Below are 18777 nucleotides of genomic sequence, written 5' to 3'. Positions count from 1 at the left end.
CAAAGTGGTGTGATGGTGCTCGTGGGAAAGTGTTGAATCTGAGATACATTTTGAAGGTAGAGTTGATAAAATTTGCTACTAAGTTAGTTGCGTGGGTTGCAGGATATGAATCAAGGATAATTCACATTAAAATGACAGATCATTAGTCTCCAAGAAACATGTCCTGCTCAGGTAGTTTAAGCACCTGAATCCAGTCATGCTTCAAGCCTCAAGAGGAGGCTTGTGTAAAGGTTCTGATTTTGCTTGAATCCATTTGAAACAGATTGGAAAATTTGAAGAACCTATGGACAATATCAAAGTATTTAGAAATGCCCAACTGATACAAGTAGTGTCACGACCTTTTATTTTGCAAAACCTATGGCTCTCTAATGACATTTCGTTGTTTTACTAGTCAAGAGTGTTTTTGTTTTTTCACTATCTATGAAAGAGTGGCTGGTAACACTGTTGAATAAAAGCTCAATCAGGATAAATTAGTTTCCAGTGCTGAGGGAATGTTCTTTCCTGCTTCTTTCATTCAGGCCTTGCTTATCTAAAGAATTGAACAACTTGGGTCATAATGGTAACACGCTTTTCAAAGATGAACAAGCTCAGCAGAGAAATCCTGGAGTTGTTACTGCGTCACCTCAACCAGTCTCCATATCAAGTGGAATTCATCTCATGGCCAAATCAAGGATAATTGGCCATGAGCTTCTTAGATATCTCAGACTTTCTACCTTGTATCTTTTTTGTCCATACCTCTGATTCCAGGTATAGGTGGGTAGACAGTTCCTTGAGGCTGGGACTTCCTTTTCTTTTCTTTTTTAAAAAAAATTTATTTACTATACTTTAAGTTCTGGGTACATATGCAGACTGTGCAGGTTTGTTACATAGGTATACACGTGCCATGGTGGTGGTTTGCTGCATCCATCCCCCTGTCATCTACATTAGGTATTTCTACTAATGCTCTCCCTTCCCAATCCCCCCACCCCCTGCTATTTGTCCTCTAATCTCCCACCCCCGACAGGCCCTGGTGTATGATGTTCCCCTCCCTGTGTCTGTGTGTTCTCATTGTTTAACACCCACTTATGAGTGAGACCTTTTTTCATGTCACTGTATTTTGCAAAACTAGGATAGCAGTGGAGACTTGGTGGCAACCTCAACCTTGGTTGATGGAAACTAATGAATAAATGCTGTTGCCACCTACTTGGGGCAGACAATTCTGGTTGGCATTCTATGTTTCCTTGGAGGTCCTCATGGAATTACCCCACTTGCTGAGAGCAGTAAGGACAGCAATGTACCTTAATACTGGCTTTTCCTCCTTCCCAATTTCACTTTCCTGCACTTACCACGGCTTCCTGGAATCATCTCTCAAGGAAACACACACAGTCCTTGTCTCATTCCCTGCTTCTGAGAACAAAGCCAGCTTCTTTTCATTTACCCAGCCGTACTGATATGGTAAAAACATCAGTTTAAAAAGAAGGTTCTGATTTTCTTCATCACCAGTGTTTTGCTTTGCTGCAAATAAATTCACCTTCAACTATTCACATTTTTTTTCTTTATACACTTGTCATTGTGGGCTCACAGAAAGCAATTAGGCTTACGACACTACTAATGTTAAATGCATTTAACTCCAGACTTGAATGTCTTATTATTGACTGTGATGATCCCTTATTTCAAACGCATTGGGCTTATATATGTATAGAGAATTTCAAATGCACAAATTTGAGTGAATTGGGAAGTATTTCACTTCACAAAGTCTGATGCTACCAACTTAAGAAATAGAGATTCTGTGGAGGTAGAGTAGAACGATCAGGACAAGAGGCTGGGAAAGTTGGGCAGGGAGTGGGCAATGAAGAGAGGTTGGTTAATAGGTACAAACATACAGTCAGATAGAAGGGACATGTTCTAGTGTTCAATAGCAGAGTAGGGTGGCTAGAGTTAACAAAAACATACTGTATATTTCAAAACAGCTAGGAGAGAGGAATTGAGATGTTTCCAACACATAGAAATGATAAATACTTGATGTGATGGATATCCTAGGTACCTGTTTTGATCATTGCACACTCTCCGCAAGGAACAAAATGTCACATGTATTCCACAAATATGTACACATTTTATGTATCAATTAAAAAAGAAAAAAAAGAATTTGCCATCCAGCTCTAATAACTCACAGTTGTGAGGTACTTTAAATCCTGAGGCACTGTAATCCTGAAATGTTCTAAAGTAAACTTTCCAAATCAGTCAAACAACCACTTTGTTGAAGGAAAAATTCCATTTTTTTTCTGAGCCTACTAGTTCTAAATCTATCTCAACACCAGATGTTGATGATACTATCTATTTAAATTGACTGGCAGGTTTAAAAACTATGGCCCCATTGATTTGATTGGTAAGTTTGAAAAGTTTGAAATTATATATATATATATATATATATATGCGCATATATATAATTATTTCATACATTTGGCAACTTTGTGAAATAAACATAAAACATTTACTCTCATTTCAGAGACTGTCAAACTATTAGGTTGGTGCAAAAGTAATTGCGGTTTTTGCAATTGAAGGCAAAGGCAAAAACCGTGATTACTTTTGCACCAACCTAATAAAAGAGTGGTTAAAACAGATAATTTTGCAGAGGGGAACCTTAAGTCTTTCCACCAGGGCCAGGAAAATTGTTAAAAACCGCACAATCTGGGAAAGGAGTGAAGTCTGAGCAATCTTTTGAAGTTAAAAGATATACAGATGTAGAAGAAACTTTTCACTCACTGTTTCACTCAGCAGGTGTTTGTTGAGCACCTTCAATATGCCAGGTAATGTACAGTGGACTCTAGATATAAGGATTGTGAGGACTGGCCGGGGGAGGTGGCTCATACCTGTAACGCCAGCACTTTGGGAGGCTGAAGCAGGCAGATCACTTGAGGTCAGGAGTTGAAGACCGGCCTAGTCAACATGGTGAAACCCCACCTCTATTAAAAATACAAAAATTAGCTGGGCATGGTGGTGCACACCTGTAATCCCAGCTACTTGGGAGGCTGAGACAGGAGAATCACTTGGACCCAGGGGGTGGAGTTTGCAGTGAACCAAGATCGCACCACTGCACTCCAGCCTGGGTGAAGAGTGAAACTCCATCTCAAACACGAAAAAAAAAAAAAAAAAAAAAGATTGTGAGGAGTAAGTTGCTAAGAAAAGTTGGAGCAGAAAAGAAAGCAATTTTTAGGAGGATGATATTAGAACAATTCCAGACCCACAGGAGGGAGTTTCTAACTAAAATTATCATTGTCATCAGGGAACGAGCTATGTGCACCAATAGAGAAATGCTTTTCAAACTGACCAATCAAATCAATGGGGCCATAATTTTTAAACCTGCCAGTCAGTTAAATTTATTAATTAGATAATATCATGAACATCTGGTATTGAGGTAGATTTAGAATTGGTAGATTCAGAAAAACAACCGGAATTGAATTTTGCCTTGAGTAAACTGGTTGTCTGACTGATTTGGAAAGTTTATTTTAGAACATTTCAGGATTACAGTAACTATTAGAGTCACAATTCCAGATCAGCAATTCTGTGACCCCTAATGTAGCTGATTAACTTCATTGTAGTTCATCAGAAGAAATAAGAATAATGATTTGATTTTTTTAGGGGTTTCATAAATCACCTAAAGCCTACTAATTCTTTCATAAATATAGCTTTAGACATTCTGGGTCTTAGAAAGGGAAAAGTAAAAGGCTATCTCTTGGTTTTATCAACTAGTATTTATCTACAGTAGTGTTTACCTGATATTTACTTTGGAAAAACAAGGAAAACACTATTGTTGCTCCCTGTCACCTGTACTGAAGGAACTGAATTCGAAGGTACTGTAGTTCTTTTAAGCCCAGGGTAAAAATTCATATCATGTTTCAGATCGTCATGGCTTCCCAGGTCAAGAGCAGCTTGCTATGCAAAGGTCAATTTTACAATTTTACCCAGCTTTATCCCCACCTGTACTTCACTCCTACATCCTTTAGTAAATACTGTATTACTTTGAAGTTGAAGGTTGCATTCAGGCAGACAGAGCAGCTTTACTCCCACCCTGAGTTGGAACAGATAATGGATTCCACAGAACAGGTGTCCAACTGGCCAAGGTCATCGCACAATGAGTCAGTGTAAATATCCAAATTGCAGTTGTGGACAAACTCAGCACATGACAGGTGCAGTTGATAAGTGTCCTTTTGTCTAGGTGTCACAGTGGTCTGAGGACACAAAACAAATCAAATGAAAAAGGCTGTGCATGCCTTAGAAGGTTATGTCTTCACTAATCCTGTAGCAACCAGCAGGCTGGCATTAATCTGTGCAAATCTCTGCTCCGGTGTGTTTGGAAGATTTTGTTTTTCAGGAGCTATTTGTTCAGGGGAAAAAATGGAAAGTGGAAAGATGAAGTCAGTTTTCTCGTGACGTTTTCAAGGATGAATGCTTGTGAAGGACAAGTAGGCAATCTCTTCTTAGAAAAAGTCAATCCAGAGGACCTGGAAGGTCCTTCAGAGTTGCAAATAGAGATCGCAACTTGACAGAAAACACAAGTAAGAAAATCGGAAGACTCAGCCCCTGAGAAGAGAAACTATACCGATATATTACAAATTCATGGTTCTCAGCACTGCACTTAAGTTTCAACCTTAGACAATGCCTAAAATTTAAAGGCATTAGATATGTATGAGGTGGGAATGATTGCTTACAGAAAATGTTTCTAGAATTAAAAAAGAAATCTAGTTGATGAGATGAAAAAAAATTAGAAAAATATAGGACCAAGGTGCATGTATTAAAAAACTAGCTTATAGCACTGATTATTTCCTAGATGAAAAGGCTAACATGATGTGAAATACTTAGCCTAAAGTTAAATCATTAGAAAGTAAATGAATGTAAACTTGTTCATTTATATTCCAATGCAATAGTAGAGTCAGCAAACATTTCTGAAAATGGTCGTGTTAAGAGAAAAAATAACTCTCTTACAGACTTAGAACAGAGTGTACATATTAATATTGGTTCATAGAATTTTGTCCCCATTTCAGAAACGAGAAAGGTGCAGTTAAATGACTTGTTTAATATTTTGTTAGAGTGGAAGAACCCAAATTCAAGGCCAGGTCTTTCGACTGGTAACCCACTTTTCCTGTTGCTTTACCACAGTCCTTGTAGCACTCTGAGTAGCAAAACAGGCATCCAGAAAATGCTGAGTCTCACAAGGCCTGCTACATCGTCCTCCCTCCAGGGTCAGCACAGCGATAGCTGGGTGGGAATACTTGGCCTCCACGTTGACAGTAGGAGCTACAGTCTTCTCTCTCTCTCAAGGTACGGTTTGCCAACAAATATATATATTTTTGAGCACCTACTATGTGTCAGAAATCATTCAAATTGCTGGGATACGATACAGAATGACAGATTCCTTGGCCTGGATAAGGTCAGCTGGATTTTCGGCAAGGCTGGTTGGTGGGTTCATTAAGCCACTGATCTCAGTGCCTATGTGGCACTTGAGGGATGAGGCTGTGTGGCAAGTGAAGACTGCCACGATACTGCTGAAGCAGTAATGATGATACCCCAAACAGTAGCTTGAATATTGGAAATAGCAAATAATGAAATAGCCAATGAGACAACATTGCCGATACATAATATTTTGTGAACCAGGTGACCCATCCAGTGATTTGAGTCTGGGTCAAGAAATGTGGATATGCAGAAAAAGTAGGATAAAATCTTCTGGGTAGAGACTGTGTGTGTGTGAGGCTTCCCTAGGACAGACAGAACGTGGCAGTGCTAGTACAGGAACACCTCTTAACCCTGAACTTATTCCACGTTGTCCTAAAATGGTTGATACATCCAACACTTACCACATAATAATCATTATTCTAAACAGTTTACACAAATTAACTCATGTATAAAGATTACCTCACAGACGCTGTTGTGCATGTTTGACAAATGAAGAAACGGAGTCACAAACAGCTTAAGTAACTTTCCCGTGATAGGCCGAATAATGTCCAAAGATGTCCATGTGCTAACCCTTAGAACCTGTGCGTTTGTTATCTTATAGAATGAAAAGGCCTTTGTATATGTGATCAAATTAAGAATTTTTGGATAGAGAATATTACCTTGGATTATCTGAGTGGGTCTATTATAGTCACAAAGATTCTTATAAGAATCAGAGAAGGAGATGGAAGCAGAGGTCAGAGTTATGTGAAACTAATTTCAGACTTCTGGCTTCCAGAATTACAACATAAAAACCTTTGTGTTGTTTGTGTTGACTTAAACCACTACATTTGTGGTAAGCAAAGCAGCAACAAGAAAACTCATATATTGCCCAAGGTTATGATGCTACAAAGTGGCAGGGCCAGGATTAAAACTGAGGCAATCTAGTGCTAGTTCCAGGGATTTAACTACTGTGCTATTTAGGGCCTCTCACACGCAAAACAAAATTTTATGCTGCAAGTAAAATGGGGGTCTCTTAGGTTTTCCTCGTATGCTGAGAATTCCAGGTCCTGGAGAAGAAAAAACAGAGAAAGAAAGAGAGAGAGAAGTGAGAGGGAGGGAGGGAAGAAGGAAGGAAAGAACGAAGGAAGGAAGGAAGGAAGGAAGGAAGGAAGGAAGGAAGGAAGGAAGGAAGGAAGGGAGGGAGGGAGGGAGGGAGGAAGGAAGGGAGGAAGGGAGGGAGGGAAAAGGAAAAAAAAAAGAAAGAAAGAAAAGAGAAAGAGGGAGGAAGGGATGGAGGGAAAAAGTAAAAGGGATTTTATACCAGCTGCAATATACCAATACCTTTCCCTGCCCCATGTCTTCACAGCTGTGTGGCAAGTGAAGACCAATGGATCCAGGCTTCTTGATACTTGTATTTATCATTATTCACTTAGGAAGGGCGGGAAAAGAAACGCTAATTACACATTTACCGCATTACTTTTACAAGGATCAAAATTTCTCACTGCAGTCATGAAAAAGAATGAGATAGAGCTGGAGGCCATTATCCTTAGCAAAGTAACGCAGGAACAGAAAAGCAAATATCACATGCTCTCACTTATAAGTGGGAGCTAGGTAAAGAGATCACCTGGACACTAGGAGGGGAACAGCAGACACTGGGACCTACTTGAAGGTGGAAGGTGGGAGGAGGGAGAGAATGAGAAAAAATACTGGGTACTATGTTTAATACCTGGGTGACAAAATAATCTGTACACCAAATCCCCACAAGAAGCAATTGACTTATATAACAAACCCGCACATGTGCCCCTGAACCTAAAAGTTAAAAGAAAAAAAATATTATTAAAATAAAAACAATTCTCACTGTGACAATATTATCCCCTTGTGATTATATTATGTTCCCAAGTTTTAGGCACTTTTATATCCTGTTCGCCGCCCCAGCTCTCTTAACACAGAATCTAGGACATAGTGGGCGCTTATAAATACTGATGATATTAAACTGAGCGCTTATGATAGCATATTTAGACCAGTGCTTTTCAAATGTCAAGGTGCATGTGAATCCCTGGGGACATCGTTAAAATGCAGATTCAGAGTTAGAAGGTCTGGTTGGAGCCTGAGATTGGGCAATTCCACCGACTGCCCATATGATGCTAGTCTATGTTCTATGTTTTTCAAGGTCTCAGAAAATGAGACCTCCCTGTCCATATACAAAATATAAGTCACACAAACTGTGATCATTTAATGAAAGTTTACAAGGAGCATAGAAGTAGATGTTTCCTATTTTAGGCACCCCTGCCCTCCCAATAAAGGGAACAAATTAGATGCGAGAGCTCAATGGAAAGTGTTGCAACAGCGTCCAGGCGCTCACTCTCCCCCGGTCTTCCAGAGACAGGGAAAGGGGTAACGAGAGGAAGGAGGGAAGTGTCCAGGAGCCCCCACGCTGCTGTTCCTTTTCCATTTCCAGCTTTTAAGGAGCACCCGCCCCTTCGAACCACCGAGGTCACGGGCGAACACACGGGAGAGCAGCGCCGCGCCCCCCTGCCCGCCTCCGCGCCCTTGCCCAGACCGAGGCGGCCGACGCGCCTGCGTGCGCGCTAGGTATAAATAGGTCCCAGGCGGCAGCCACTGGGCAGAACAGGGCTGCGGCGCCGCGGGCCATGGCGGGCGAGGACCACCAGTGGCAGGGCAGCATCCTCTACAACATGCTTATGAGCGCGAAGCAAAGGCACGCGGCTCCTGAAGCTCCCGAGGCGCGGCTGGGGGATCAGTGCTGGGGCTGTTCGTGCGGCGATGAGCCCGGGGTGGGCAGAGAGGGGCTGCTGGGCGGGCGGAATGTGGCGCTCCTGTACCGCTGCTGCTTTTGCGGTAAAGACCACCCACGGCAGGGCAGCATCCTCTACAGCATGCTCACGAGCGCAAAGCAAACGTCCGCGGCACCGAAGGCGCCCGAGGCTAGGCTGGGTCCGTGCTGGGGCTGTTCGTGCGGCTCTGATCCCGGTATGGGAAGAGAGGGGCTCCCGGGTGGGCGGCCCGTGGCGCTCCTGTACCGCTGCTGCTTTTGTGGTGAAGACCACCCGCGGCAGGGCAGCATCCTCTACAGCTTGCTCACAAGCGCAAAGCAAACTCACGTGGCTCCGGCAGCGCCCGAGGCACGGCCAGGGGGCGCGTGGTGGGACCGCTCCTACTTTGCGCAGAGGCCAGGGGTTAGAGAGGGGCTATCAGGCAGGCAGGCCATGGCGCTTCTGTACCGCTGCTGCTTTTGCGGTGAAGACCACCCGCAGCAGGGTAGCTCCCTCTACAGCATGCCCACGAGCACAAATCAAATGCACGCGGCTCTGGGGGAGCGGCCGGGGGCCCCCTGGTGGGACATCTCCGGTGGTGCGCTGCGACCCGTGGCGCTCAAGAGTCCACAGGTGGTCTGCGAGGCAGCCTCAGCGGGCCTGTTGAAGACGCTGCGCTTCGTCAAGTACTTGCCCTGCTTCCAGGTGCTGCCCCTGGACCAGCAGCTAGTGCTGGTGCGTAACTGCTGGGCGCCCCTGCTCATGCTGGAGCTGGCCCAGGACCACTTGCAGTTCGAGACTGTGGAAACCTCGGAGCCCAGCATGCTGCAGAAGATCCTCACCACCAGGCGGCGGGAGACGGGGGGCGACGACCCACTGCCCGTTTCCACGCTGCAGCCCCGTTTGGCACCGCCGGCGGAGGCCAGGCAGGTGCCTTCCGCCGCCCAGGTCCAAGCCATCAAGTGCTTTCTTACCAAATGTTGGAGTCTGGAAATCAGTACCAAGGAGTACGCCTACCTCAAGGGGACCGTGCTCTTTAACCCGGGTAAGGGTACTGGCCTTGGGCGCCGGCTTTTCCCACCTCACAAAAGCATCGGGCAGTGCCTATCTAGGGGTGCAGGCAATGAGGAGATTTCAGTGATCAGGAGAGTGTCGGGGCAAAGGTGAAGAAATCATGACTAATTCAGGAGAGCTGGGGTGGGGGGCTCCAGGAACCACTTCTTTTGGGTGGGCTGCGTTCAGAAACTCAGCGGAGAGGAGGGAAGTTGCTTAGGTTTGTACTTAGCTCTCGACACATTTCTTACAATAGAAAGATTTGTGTCTTCATGGGAAATGGTAATTTTTTCTCTAGTTTTAAGTCTAGAGCATATCTTAAAAAAAAAAAAAAGCTTTTGCTCACTGAAGATTCTGCAACATCTATTTCTGAAACCCCGTTCTGAAATTTACTAGAACCTTTTTTGGGGGGAGGAAATCTATTAAGGCTAGCAAAAAAGGAAACATTTGTTAAAAGGTCCCATAGAGACACCATTCTCTAGGGACACTGTCAGGCAGGACACTGAATGTAGTGTTTCATGGGCCTGCCTCTGAATGGATATTTGTATGGTCCTAAGCATCTGGACTATCCCTTCCTCCAAATTTCTGTGAATAATATCAGGTTGGTAAAGGGATAGGAGAAAAAAAAGACACATTAGGAACTGAGAGCAGGAGCACTGTATTTTAGAATTCAAAGAGACCTTAGAGACCTCCTAATCAACCCCCTTTGCTCTGTAGCCTTCCCCCACCCCATTTTACTGAGTAGGTAGCTGGGTCCCAAGGTTCCAAGTGACCTTACTCCAAAGTAAATGGCTGGTGTGTTGTGGAACCTGGGTGTCCTATCTTCTGGGCCCAATGGGATGTTGGCTACACCAAGCTTTCAGGCTGTCTGTTGGGTGCTAGACATACTGCCCAACAGAGTGCAACCAAAATCATTGGAGGAACATCTCCCTGGATAGCCAGGCACCTTGTCTTGGGTGTTTCTCACTACTAGAATCATCTTCAACCAACATCCTTTCAAATGATTGAAGTGGGAACAAAATTTTCCAGGCAACTTGAGTTGGGATAGTTTTTATAATGCTCCTTCTGTGTCTTTTTTTCCTGATGCTGGAGTCTGTGATTATGTTCCTGCCCTCTGCCTAGCATTTTTGAAAGTGTATAGATAAGTATTTGGTGGGATAATAATTCATTCAAACTTCAAGTTTCATGACATAGAGACCTCAGCTCACCCCAGTGACTATTACAGGTTATCTTTTTGCTTATACCATTGTTTTCCAAACTTGCCTGTGCATAAGAAGTACTTGTGTGTGTGGCTGGGGGTGGGTGGGAATAGATGAAAGTCTTTCCAGGCTCCTGCCTTACAGATTCTGATTCAGTAGCTCTGGCCCAGGGTCTGCAAATCTGCATTCATAATAAGTATCCCAGATGATTCTTAAGATAATTTAGAAAACAGTCTCCATACTCCTTCAGCCATTTTTAATCATCCACTATGTTCCTTGTCCTGTTGGGATATAAAGGTGAGAGGAGCTCAGCTTCCAGAAATTTACATTCCAGTGGTTTCAGTATCAATACGTCCCCTCTTTTCTTTGACCCTGTTTTATATACTTCACACACACACACACACTTCTTCCTTATTCTTGGTCGACTTTTCCTAATCCTGTCTCAATATGAGTTTAACCAGCTAAGCTGGGGGTGTTCAAAACACAAATGTACCTACATTTGGGAGAAAGGTAATGCCTAGTAAGAGTGTGGCCTCTCTTTGCTGTTTATCCTGTGTATATCCCATGTGTAAGCTTAAACCTATATGGGTTCAAACTTGAGATATAAAACTGTGGAGTCCATTTGAGTTTTCTCTTCCCTGAACTTATTTTGAAGGCCAGTTTGTGTGTGTAGGGGGGGACCACCTGGGTGGGGGGAAGGTAGAGGGGTATATTGTGAACACAGAGAAAAGTAAGATGGCATTCACAAGATGAAGTTTTCACAAGCCATGAATCTAGACCAAGAGAAACTTCAGATTTCTGGTAGAGTTTCATACAAGCTTCTTCCTACTTTCATCGATGGAACTCAAACACAAGAAAATTGGGTCTTAAGCCTGGATCTTGAGCTGCAGGTAGAAGGGGATGATAATGTGTGAACTAGGGTAATCGAAATTGGAATATGGATTATAATTGTTACTTTATTTTTGTTCTTATTTTATTTATGAGTTTTGATATTAGCCTATAATAGGAGTGCCTCTTGCCTATTGCCATTATTATTATTATTATTATTATTTTAAAGAACACTGCTTCTGCTGCTCTGTGATGATTAGCATGGTGCTTTTCAAATACTTTTCTGTTGAATTTTTTAGGAAAAGGTAAGGAAAATGATTGCAATCATCATTAACATCATTTAAACCAAGTGGTCAATTGCTAGTTACTTGAATACAAGTTAAAGAACTTCGCAATAATATTATTATCATGGAAAGTCACAGGACCTTCCAAAGCAGCCTCCTCTTATTATTTTTCTTGTAAAAACTTACATGCACTTAAACTTTCCTGCATTGTATTTCATTTACTTTTACTTAGGTATTGCACTGTACTGCAAAAGGTCATGTGTTTTCTATTACAAAAGTTATTTTTGAATCATGGTGCAATTCATGATGTTTTCGTGTTTATTTTTAACCTTTTAATGACTGTAACAATGTTCAAAAACTTCTTACTTTGATATTTTTGAAAAGAATCTTTTGGAACACTCATTAGAATCACTCTTTTATTTTTTTTCAAAGCTTTCCCCAATACAGAAATCATGGTACAGTGAGCTAAGTGGCCAGTGTTAGCTTTCAAATTATGCAGGTCTCTAGACTAATATTGGCCTGCAGGCAAACAGATAAAATGAAACTGGGTATCAAAGTTTGTGGCTGTGAAGTTTACCACCATTGGCGGAACAATCAGTGTAATGGTCGGAGATTAAAGGAAGAACAGTAAAAACGTTTGTCATCTGGCAACACTTCTTGTTTATCATGGCTTGTTTCTTATAGGTAAAGTGCTTACCTCTTGAAATATCATGAACTTCTTCATATTTGCTTAGAAAATGAGCTGGAGTGATGATTCATTAAACTATATTCTCCTGTCATATTAAATTGTGTGCATTTGTTGGCTCATGGCCAGTGTATTTGCAAACATGTCCATACAAACATAGTGAATATTAAGTAAGAATGATCACATGATATTTCATTCTTGGACATGCTGCTTCTGAAAACCTAGACAGGTTTGGCATTTTACCCTTTTAACCAGGAAGCTTGAGGTCTTATTTAATTGGAAAGAGACAGAACTGGATATTTTTAAAAAGCTAGCAAAGCAGTCTGTGGTGAGCTGTTTTATAACAAAGAAATTTTTCTCCCTCCAGACTTGCCGGGCCTGCAGTGTGTGAAGTACATTCAGGGACTCCAGTGGGGAACTCAGCAGATACTCAGTGAACACGTCAGGATGACGCACAGAGGGCAGCATGACAGATTCATCGAACTGAATAGTGCCCTTTTCCTGCTGAGATTCATCAACGCCAATGTCATTGCTGAATTGTTCTTCAGGCCCATCATTGGCACAGTGAGCATGGATGATATGATGCTGGAAATGCTCTGTACAAAGTTATAAAGGCACGTGGGCCACAGAAGTGCAGTTCACCGTGAGGGAAGAATAAACAGCTGTGGGCAAGAGAGTGTAAAATATTGTAAAATAAACTTTCCTATTATTTTTACATGGAGAGTATTTTGTATTCAATTAAAGAAATACTTTTATTAAAGACAGTTACAAATGTCTCTGTTCCATAAAGAAGACATTTGCCAACAGGTAACATATCTCTGTATATCTTTTTTAAAAATAGCAGGGTACTACACTAATAAGCTATTTTCACAAGTTTAGCAATTTTATGGAACCTGCTAAAATCAAATTTGTACATACTGTTGTAATAAATTTTAAGGTCTTCCATTAATTTGACTGAAAAAAGTTTTAGCAGGGTTTAAGTAAGCCTTCAAAAACTATTAAAATCTCACCAACATAAGCAAAAGGTATCTTTGGAAGTAACATCATGACATTGAATGTAATTATGTGCCAGTATCAGTGGGAGATCACTTTGCCCCATCTTCATTTCCACTTCCATGAGCTGTATGGAAGACTGATGGAAGTGGAAATGAAGATGGAGCAACTTCCAGAAGATATTTCACTTCCAGGAGCCTTTATAATTACAGATTAACTCTCGACTCCAGTTTGCATCCAACTGGAGTCAAGAGGTAATCTGTAATTATAAAGGCACCTGGAAGTGAAATAGGAGATTTTCTGTTTTCTTGGGGGATCTTTTTTGTACACAGTTATGGAATTAAAATTCCACAGGAAACATATATTCTATAAGGAGGGGTTATAGTTGCAGAAAGCCCAACATCATTATAAAACCACTAATTATACTTCATCTTTTAGATACATTATGTTTGTAACTGGTGTATTGAACAAGCATAGCATGAAATCATAAAACAACTTTATTGTTAGCGCCTACTGCCCCTTTAATTATACTCCATAGAACTAGTTTTTCTTTGTCTCCAGATAAAATCTAGGCTACTACATGTCTATGTGTTTATTGGCAATAAATTGCCTGTTATTAATGAGTATGTCTAGTGTAGGGTAATAACCCATTACAGGAAATCTTAAACTTCCTTTTGTGCAGACCCCATTGGCAGTCTGCTGAGTCCTATGGACATGGCCTCAAAATCAGGATCTCAGAGTAATGCAGTAGGGCCAAAGCAAGTGTCATGATAGTCACAGTGCACACACATACACACACACATAATCCCTGAGGGCTCACGTGGTCCTCTACAAACAAATCGCTAAAAATGTTAGGGCACTCCAACAGGATATGCATTAGTCAGGCAGCCCCCAGCGTGGCCTCCCATCGTGGTGCCTCCTGCCCCAAGGTATTCAGTCCAGTGAAAGTAATTCAGTTCAGTCCCTGGTTTTAGAGGGGCTGCCTGGGGCTGTCAGTCTCAAATAGTTCTGTCAGTGACACTACTTCATCTGTCTGTCGAGTGTAGATGGCATCTGGGCATGTTCTGTGGGGACATGCAGTCGGAGCTGCCCCACTGCAGCCAGCTCATAGTCATGCTGTCATGTTAGGCTCAGTCCTTGGTCTGAGTCCAACGTGCCTGCAGCACTTGCAAAGGCAGCACAAGAGTTTTCTTCGAAAATAGGGAAAGCTTCCAGCAGCAGTTCCAAAAAGCAAAAATCATTAATGCCCTACTTCCTCCCCTGAGCCTTCCCAGGTGTCAGAGTTGTTTTTCTTGACTACTACAAAATCAATGTGCCCCATTCAATAATCCTAACATTGAAATTTTTCCTAATCATTTCTTTTTTTTTTTACCCAGACCTTCTGGAAGGATTGTGTATAAGAGGGACAAAACCATTTTCACAGAATAACGTTTTAATATAACTTAATCAGAAGACACATCATGTTCAGGAAGTGGTCAGGGCAAAATCCTGATTTTCAATATTGTTTCAAAATGGGCTTACATATCCCCCATGCCTTTTTTCCTGATCATTTATTTGGTGAACATCTAGCAAAAATAAATCCCTTTCTGAGGACAGCTGCGTTGGATGATGAAACTGCCTTACTAAGGTGTGTACAACAGGAGAAAGGCAAGGGAAGTCAAGTCAGGCTATCAGTCCATTGTTGCAAACTGCAACTAACCTGGAAAGTGGAACACAAGTCAACAGCCGTGAGACAACCCTAAGAGTCTGATCTATCAGGGGTGGGCAGAGGGGTCACATAGCCTGTGGTGTGCCCTTCCCTAAATTGCAGCTTTCCGCTGGAATCACAAGTTAGGGATGCAATCAGGCTCTTGTATTGGAAATATCAAGTTGATCATCAGCTCCATTTTTAATGGTCCCATCTGAGAACAAGCCATTTTCTCTAGGGCACCTGCAGATGACCCAGATGGTGAGCCAGCATCCATGCTGTTTTATAGCTGTGACCCCACAGGGATGTCTTAAATTTTGTGGCAGTTCCAGAGACTGAATTGTTCATTGAGTCTGTGCCCACTTGCAGTTCCACATAGCTCAGTGCTGAAATTGAAATAGCCTATAGCCAGCAGTATCAAGTTTCAGCTTAGAGTCAGTTCTAGGGAATTAGGATCTGTGAATTCAGTATTGCAAAAAAGCTACAGGCTTTTCTTCAGCAGCTGCAGCAAAGCTAAGACGCTGTAGGCCAGATGCCTATGTTTCAAATCCAAGTAATAGGCTAGGCTGTTCCTAAGGACTTTTTTTTACCCTGTTAGGTCAGGTTGTCCAAATTGACCCATGTGAAAATATGCATGTCAGGCTAGAATTTCAGCCTCTAAGGGTCAGAAATCTGATTTCACAAGATCTTATTGGCAAAAACAAACAAAACTCCACAACTCCCCACCCTCCAAAACCTGCTTTGAAAACCCCCAACATGTGTCTTCATTTGGAGGATGGCTCCCTTTTCCAGAGGCTCCAATAGACAAAATTATGGCCAAAAAAAGCAAAAACAAAACCATCCATTATTAAGCCTTGTTTCCAATACCAAGAGTATAAATTTCAATCCGCCCACCTCTGGCAAAAAATCAAGGGACCTGTGTTTCTTTAACACTTTTATTTCTTTGCAGCTTTTCCTGATTGAGATGACCCTTCAAGCATTTATGAAATTATAAGCACATAACATTTTACATCCATTTTCATCATACGTACACATGCAATAGCCACGAATGCAAAGCTGTGAATTAAAATTCCTGTTTTTTTCTCATTACAAGTTTACTAAAATCCCTAGCAGTAAATTTGCCATTTACAGGGTTCACATCACAGCTGCCAGGAGAACCCAGCTGGGATGCAGGGGGAGAGGAGGAGAGCAGCAGCTAGCTTCAGGAAATAGCTATGGTGGATTTTCCTCCCCTCCTTCCCTTATTTCCTTCCTTCCTTCCTTCTGCTCTCTTTCTCTCTTTCTCTCTCTCTTTCCTTCTTTCTTTCTTTCTTTCTTTCATTCCTTCTTTCTTCTTTTTCTTTCTTCTTTCTTTCATTCCTTCTTTCTTCTTTCTTTCCTTCCTGCCTTCCTTCCTTCCTTCCTTCTTTCTTTTCTTTCTCTTTCTCCTCTGCCTTATCTAAATCCTTGCTTCAGCCCTGGGAACAGACTTAATTCTTTTTCTCTATCTACTTGGAGGAGAGAGAAACTACAACAAACCCATACCCAATATCATACTGAATGGACAAAAACTGGAAGCATTTCCTTTGAAAACTGGCACTAGACAAGGATGCCCTCTCTCACCACTCTTATTCAATATAGTATTGGAAGTTATGGTCAGAGCAATCAGGCAAGAAAAAGAAATAAAGGGTATTCAATTAGGAACAGAGGATGTCAAATTGTCTCTCTTTGCAGATGACATGATTGTATGTTTAGAACATCCCATCGTCTCAGCCCAAAATCTCCTTAAGCTGATAAGCAGGTGCACGGGTACTGCCAATACACTGTGTTGTGTTACCTGCATTCATAATTAAAAGAGAAGCTACATTTCAGTTAGAAGCCTATGAAAATAAATGCATAACTACGTTTTTACACATTCACGTTCATCAAACCCTTGATTTCTATATACACTGGCTTCTCAAAGGCAAGGGTTAATTGATTATTGACTCAGTTTCTCTGAAAGTTAATAGCTAAATTTTTCCCAATCTGAGACATTCTCACTTTAACTGCCTGCAGTGAAACAGAGGGGGCTTCTAATCTCCCCTCACTTTGCACTTCTAGTCCTAATTTCATATCTTGTTACTTACATTTGCAGATACCTACAAGGTTGGAAGCCATCAAGGAGAAAGAGGCAAGGGGAGCAGAAGAGTTCTTAGCCCACTGATGCTGATCTTATAGTTTTCTCTGGCCTGGCCATGACAAACATTTAAAGTTGTCTCTTCTATTGGGTACTTTCATAGATTATTTGGAAATCTCCCTCTATACTCCTTCACCCTAGATCTCTTGGGGTCTCTTCAGAAACTCCTTCTACACCACTAGTTTTACATCTCCTTCCTCAGTCCCCAGGCATCTGCCTCTCTGCCTCTCTCTCTCTCTCTTCCTCCCCTCCTCCTCTTCCCTCCCCCTCCTCCTCCTCCTTCTCCTCCTCCTCCTCTTTTTTCTTCTTCGTCTTCTTCATCTCCTCCTCTTCCTTCTTCTTCCTCTTCTTCTTCTCTTTCTTCTTCCTCTTCTTCCACTTTTTTATTATACTATAAATTCTGGGATACATGTGCAGAACATGCAGGTTTGTTACATAGGTATACATGTGCCATGGTGGATTGCTGCACCCATCAACCTGTCGTCTACATTAGGCATTTCTCCTAATGCTATCCTTCGACTAGCCCCCACCCTGACAGGCCCTGGTGTGTGATGCTCCCCTCCCTGTGTCCATGTGTTCTCATTCAACTCTCATCAGGTGATAGATGAAAGCACAGGGAAGGCAGTCCTGGGATTGCAGTAAGATACTTTTTTTTTTTTTTTTTTTTTGAGATGGAGTCTCACTCTGCTACCCAGGCTGGAGTATAGTGGTGCAATCTTGGCTCACCGCAAACTCCATCTCCAGGGTTCGAGCAATTCTCCTACTTCAGTGTCTCGAGTAGCTGGGACTACAGGTGTGTGCCACCATGCCTGACTAATTTGTTTTTTATTTTTAGTAGAGACAGGGTTTCACTGTGTTAGCCAGTATGGTCTCAATCTCCTGACCTCATGATCCACCCACCTCGGCCGCACAAAGTGTTAGGATTACAGGTGTGAGCCACTGGGCCCGGCCCCAGTGGTATACTTCTTAAAGGTCCTGTTACTATCTGTAAAGGTTAGTTTGATTTACAGCATTCTTTTAAATTGTTAGTACCAACAGAAAGATTCATACATTTGTCAGAATTACTAAATTAGATATTCTTTCTTCTTTCCTTTCAAATACTGCTGGTCACCAAGAAGAGGCGAACTGAAGAATATGGAGTTTGTTTCTACTGAGAGGGGAGAGAACTTTTGGATTATCCTTGTCAGGGAATTTTGATCTGGACATATGAGGTTGGTGGAATGATGGAGGTGGGGTTGCAAGTAAGAGGGCCTGATAATAGGTAGAAGAAGGTCTTCAGAGAGAAGCCACAAAAACTTAAACCCTTAATTAGAAATTCTGTCTGAGCTGGGTGTGATGGCTCAGGCCTTTAATCCCAGCACTTTGGGAGGCCAAGGAGCATGGATCACCTGAGGTCAGGAGTCCGAGACCAGCCTGATCAACATGGCGAAACACCATCTCTACTAAAAATACAAAAATTAGATGGGCATGGTGGTAGGTGCCTGTAATCCCAGCTACTAGGGAGGCTGAGGCAGGAGAATCACTTGAACCCAGAAGTTGGGGGTTGTGGTGAGCAGAGATCACACCACTGTACTCCCATCTGGGTGATAGAGGAAGACTCCATTTCAGAAAGAAGAAAGAAGGAAAGAAAGAAAGAAAGAAAGAAAGAAAGAAAGAAAGAAAGAAAGAAAGAAAGAAAGAAAGAAAGAAAGAAAGAAAGAAAGGAAAGAA

The 18777-nt window shown here is 42.2% G+C and overlaps 1 protein-coding gene across 1 annotated transcript; it reads left to right on the top strand.

Annotated features, from left to right (window-relative positions):
• Positions 1–7832: 7832 nt before the first annotated feature.
• Positions 7833–12953, top strand: NR0B1 (nuclear receptor subfamily 0 group B member 1). The gene is made up of 2 exons (XM_032286172.1): positions 7833–9228; positions 12600–12953. Exons 1-2 carry the CDS (start codon positions 8061–8063, stop codon positions 12842–12844), a joined length of 1413 nt encoding a protein of 470 aa, XP_032142063.1. The 5' UTR covers positions 7833–8060; the 3' UTR covers positions 12845–12953.
• Positions 12954–18777: the final 5824 nt, after the last annotated feature.

This window comes from Sapajus apella, unplaced genomic scaffold (assembly GCF_009761245.1).
Source record: "Sapajus apella isolate SASKATOON/1434 unplaced genomic scaffold, GSC_monkey_1.0 scaffold17, whole genome shotgun sequence".
Classification (NCBI taxonomy): Eukaryota; Metazoa; Chordata; class Mammalia; order Primates; family Cebidae; genus Sapajus; species Sapajus apella.
Note: the sequence above shows the minus strand (reverse complement) of the source record. Positions and strands in the feature narration are given on the sequence as shown.

Coding starts and splice junctions, on each gene's coding strand:
- NR0B1 (XM_032286172.1), top strand. CDS start 8,061: ATGGCGGGCGAGGACCACCAGTGGCAGGGCAGCATCCTCTACAACATG. Junction 9,229..12,599: donor GACCGTGCTCTTTAACCCGG/GTAAGGGTACTG, acceptor TTCTCCCTCCAG/ACTTGCCGGGCCTGCAGTGT.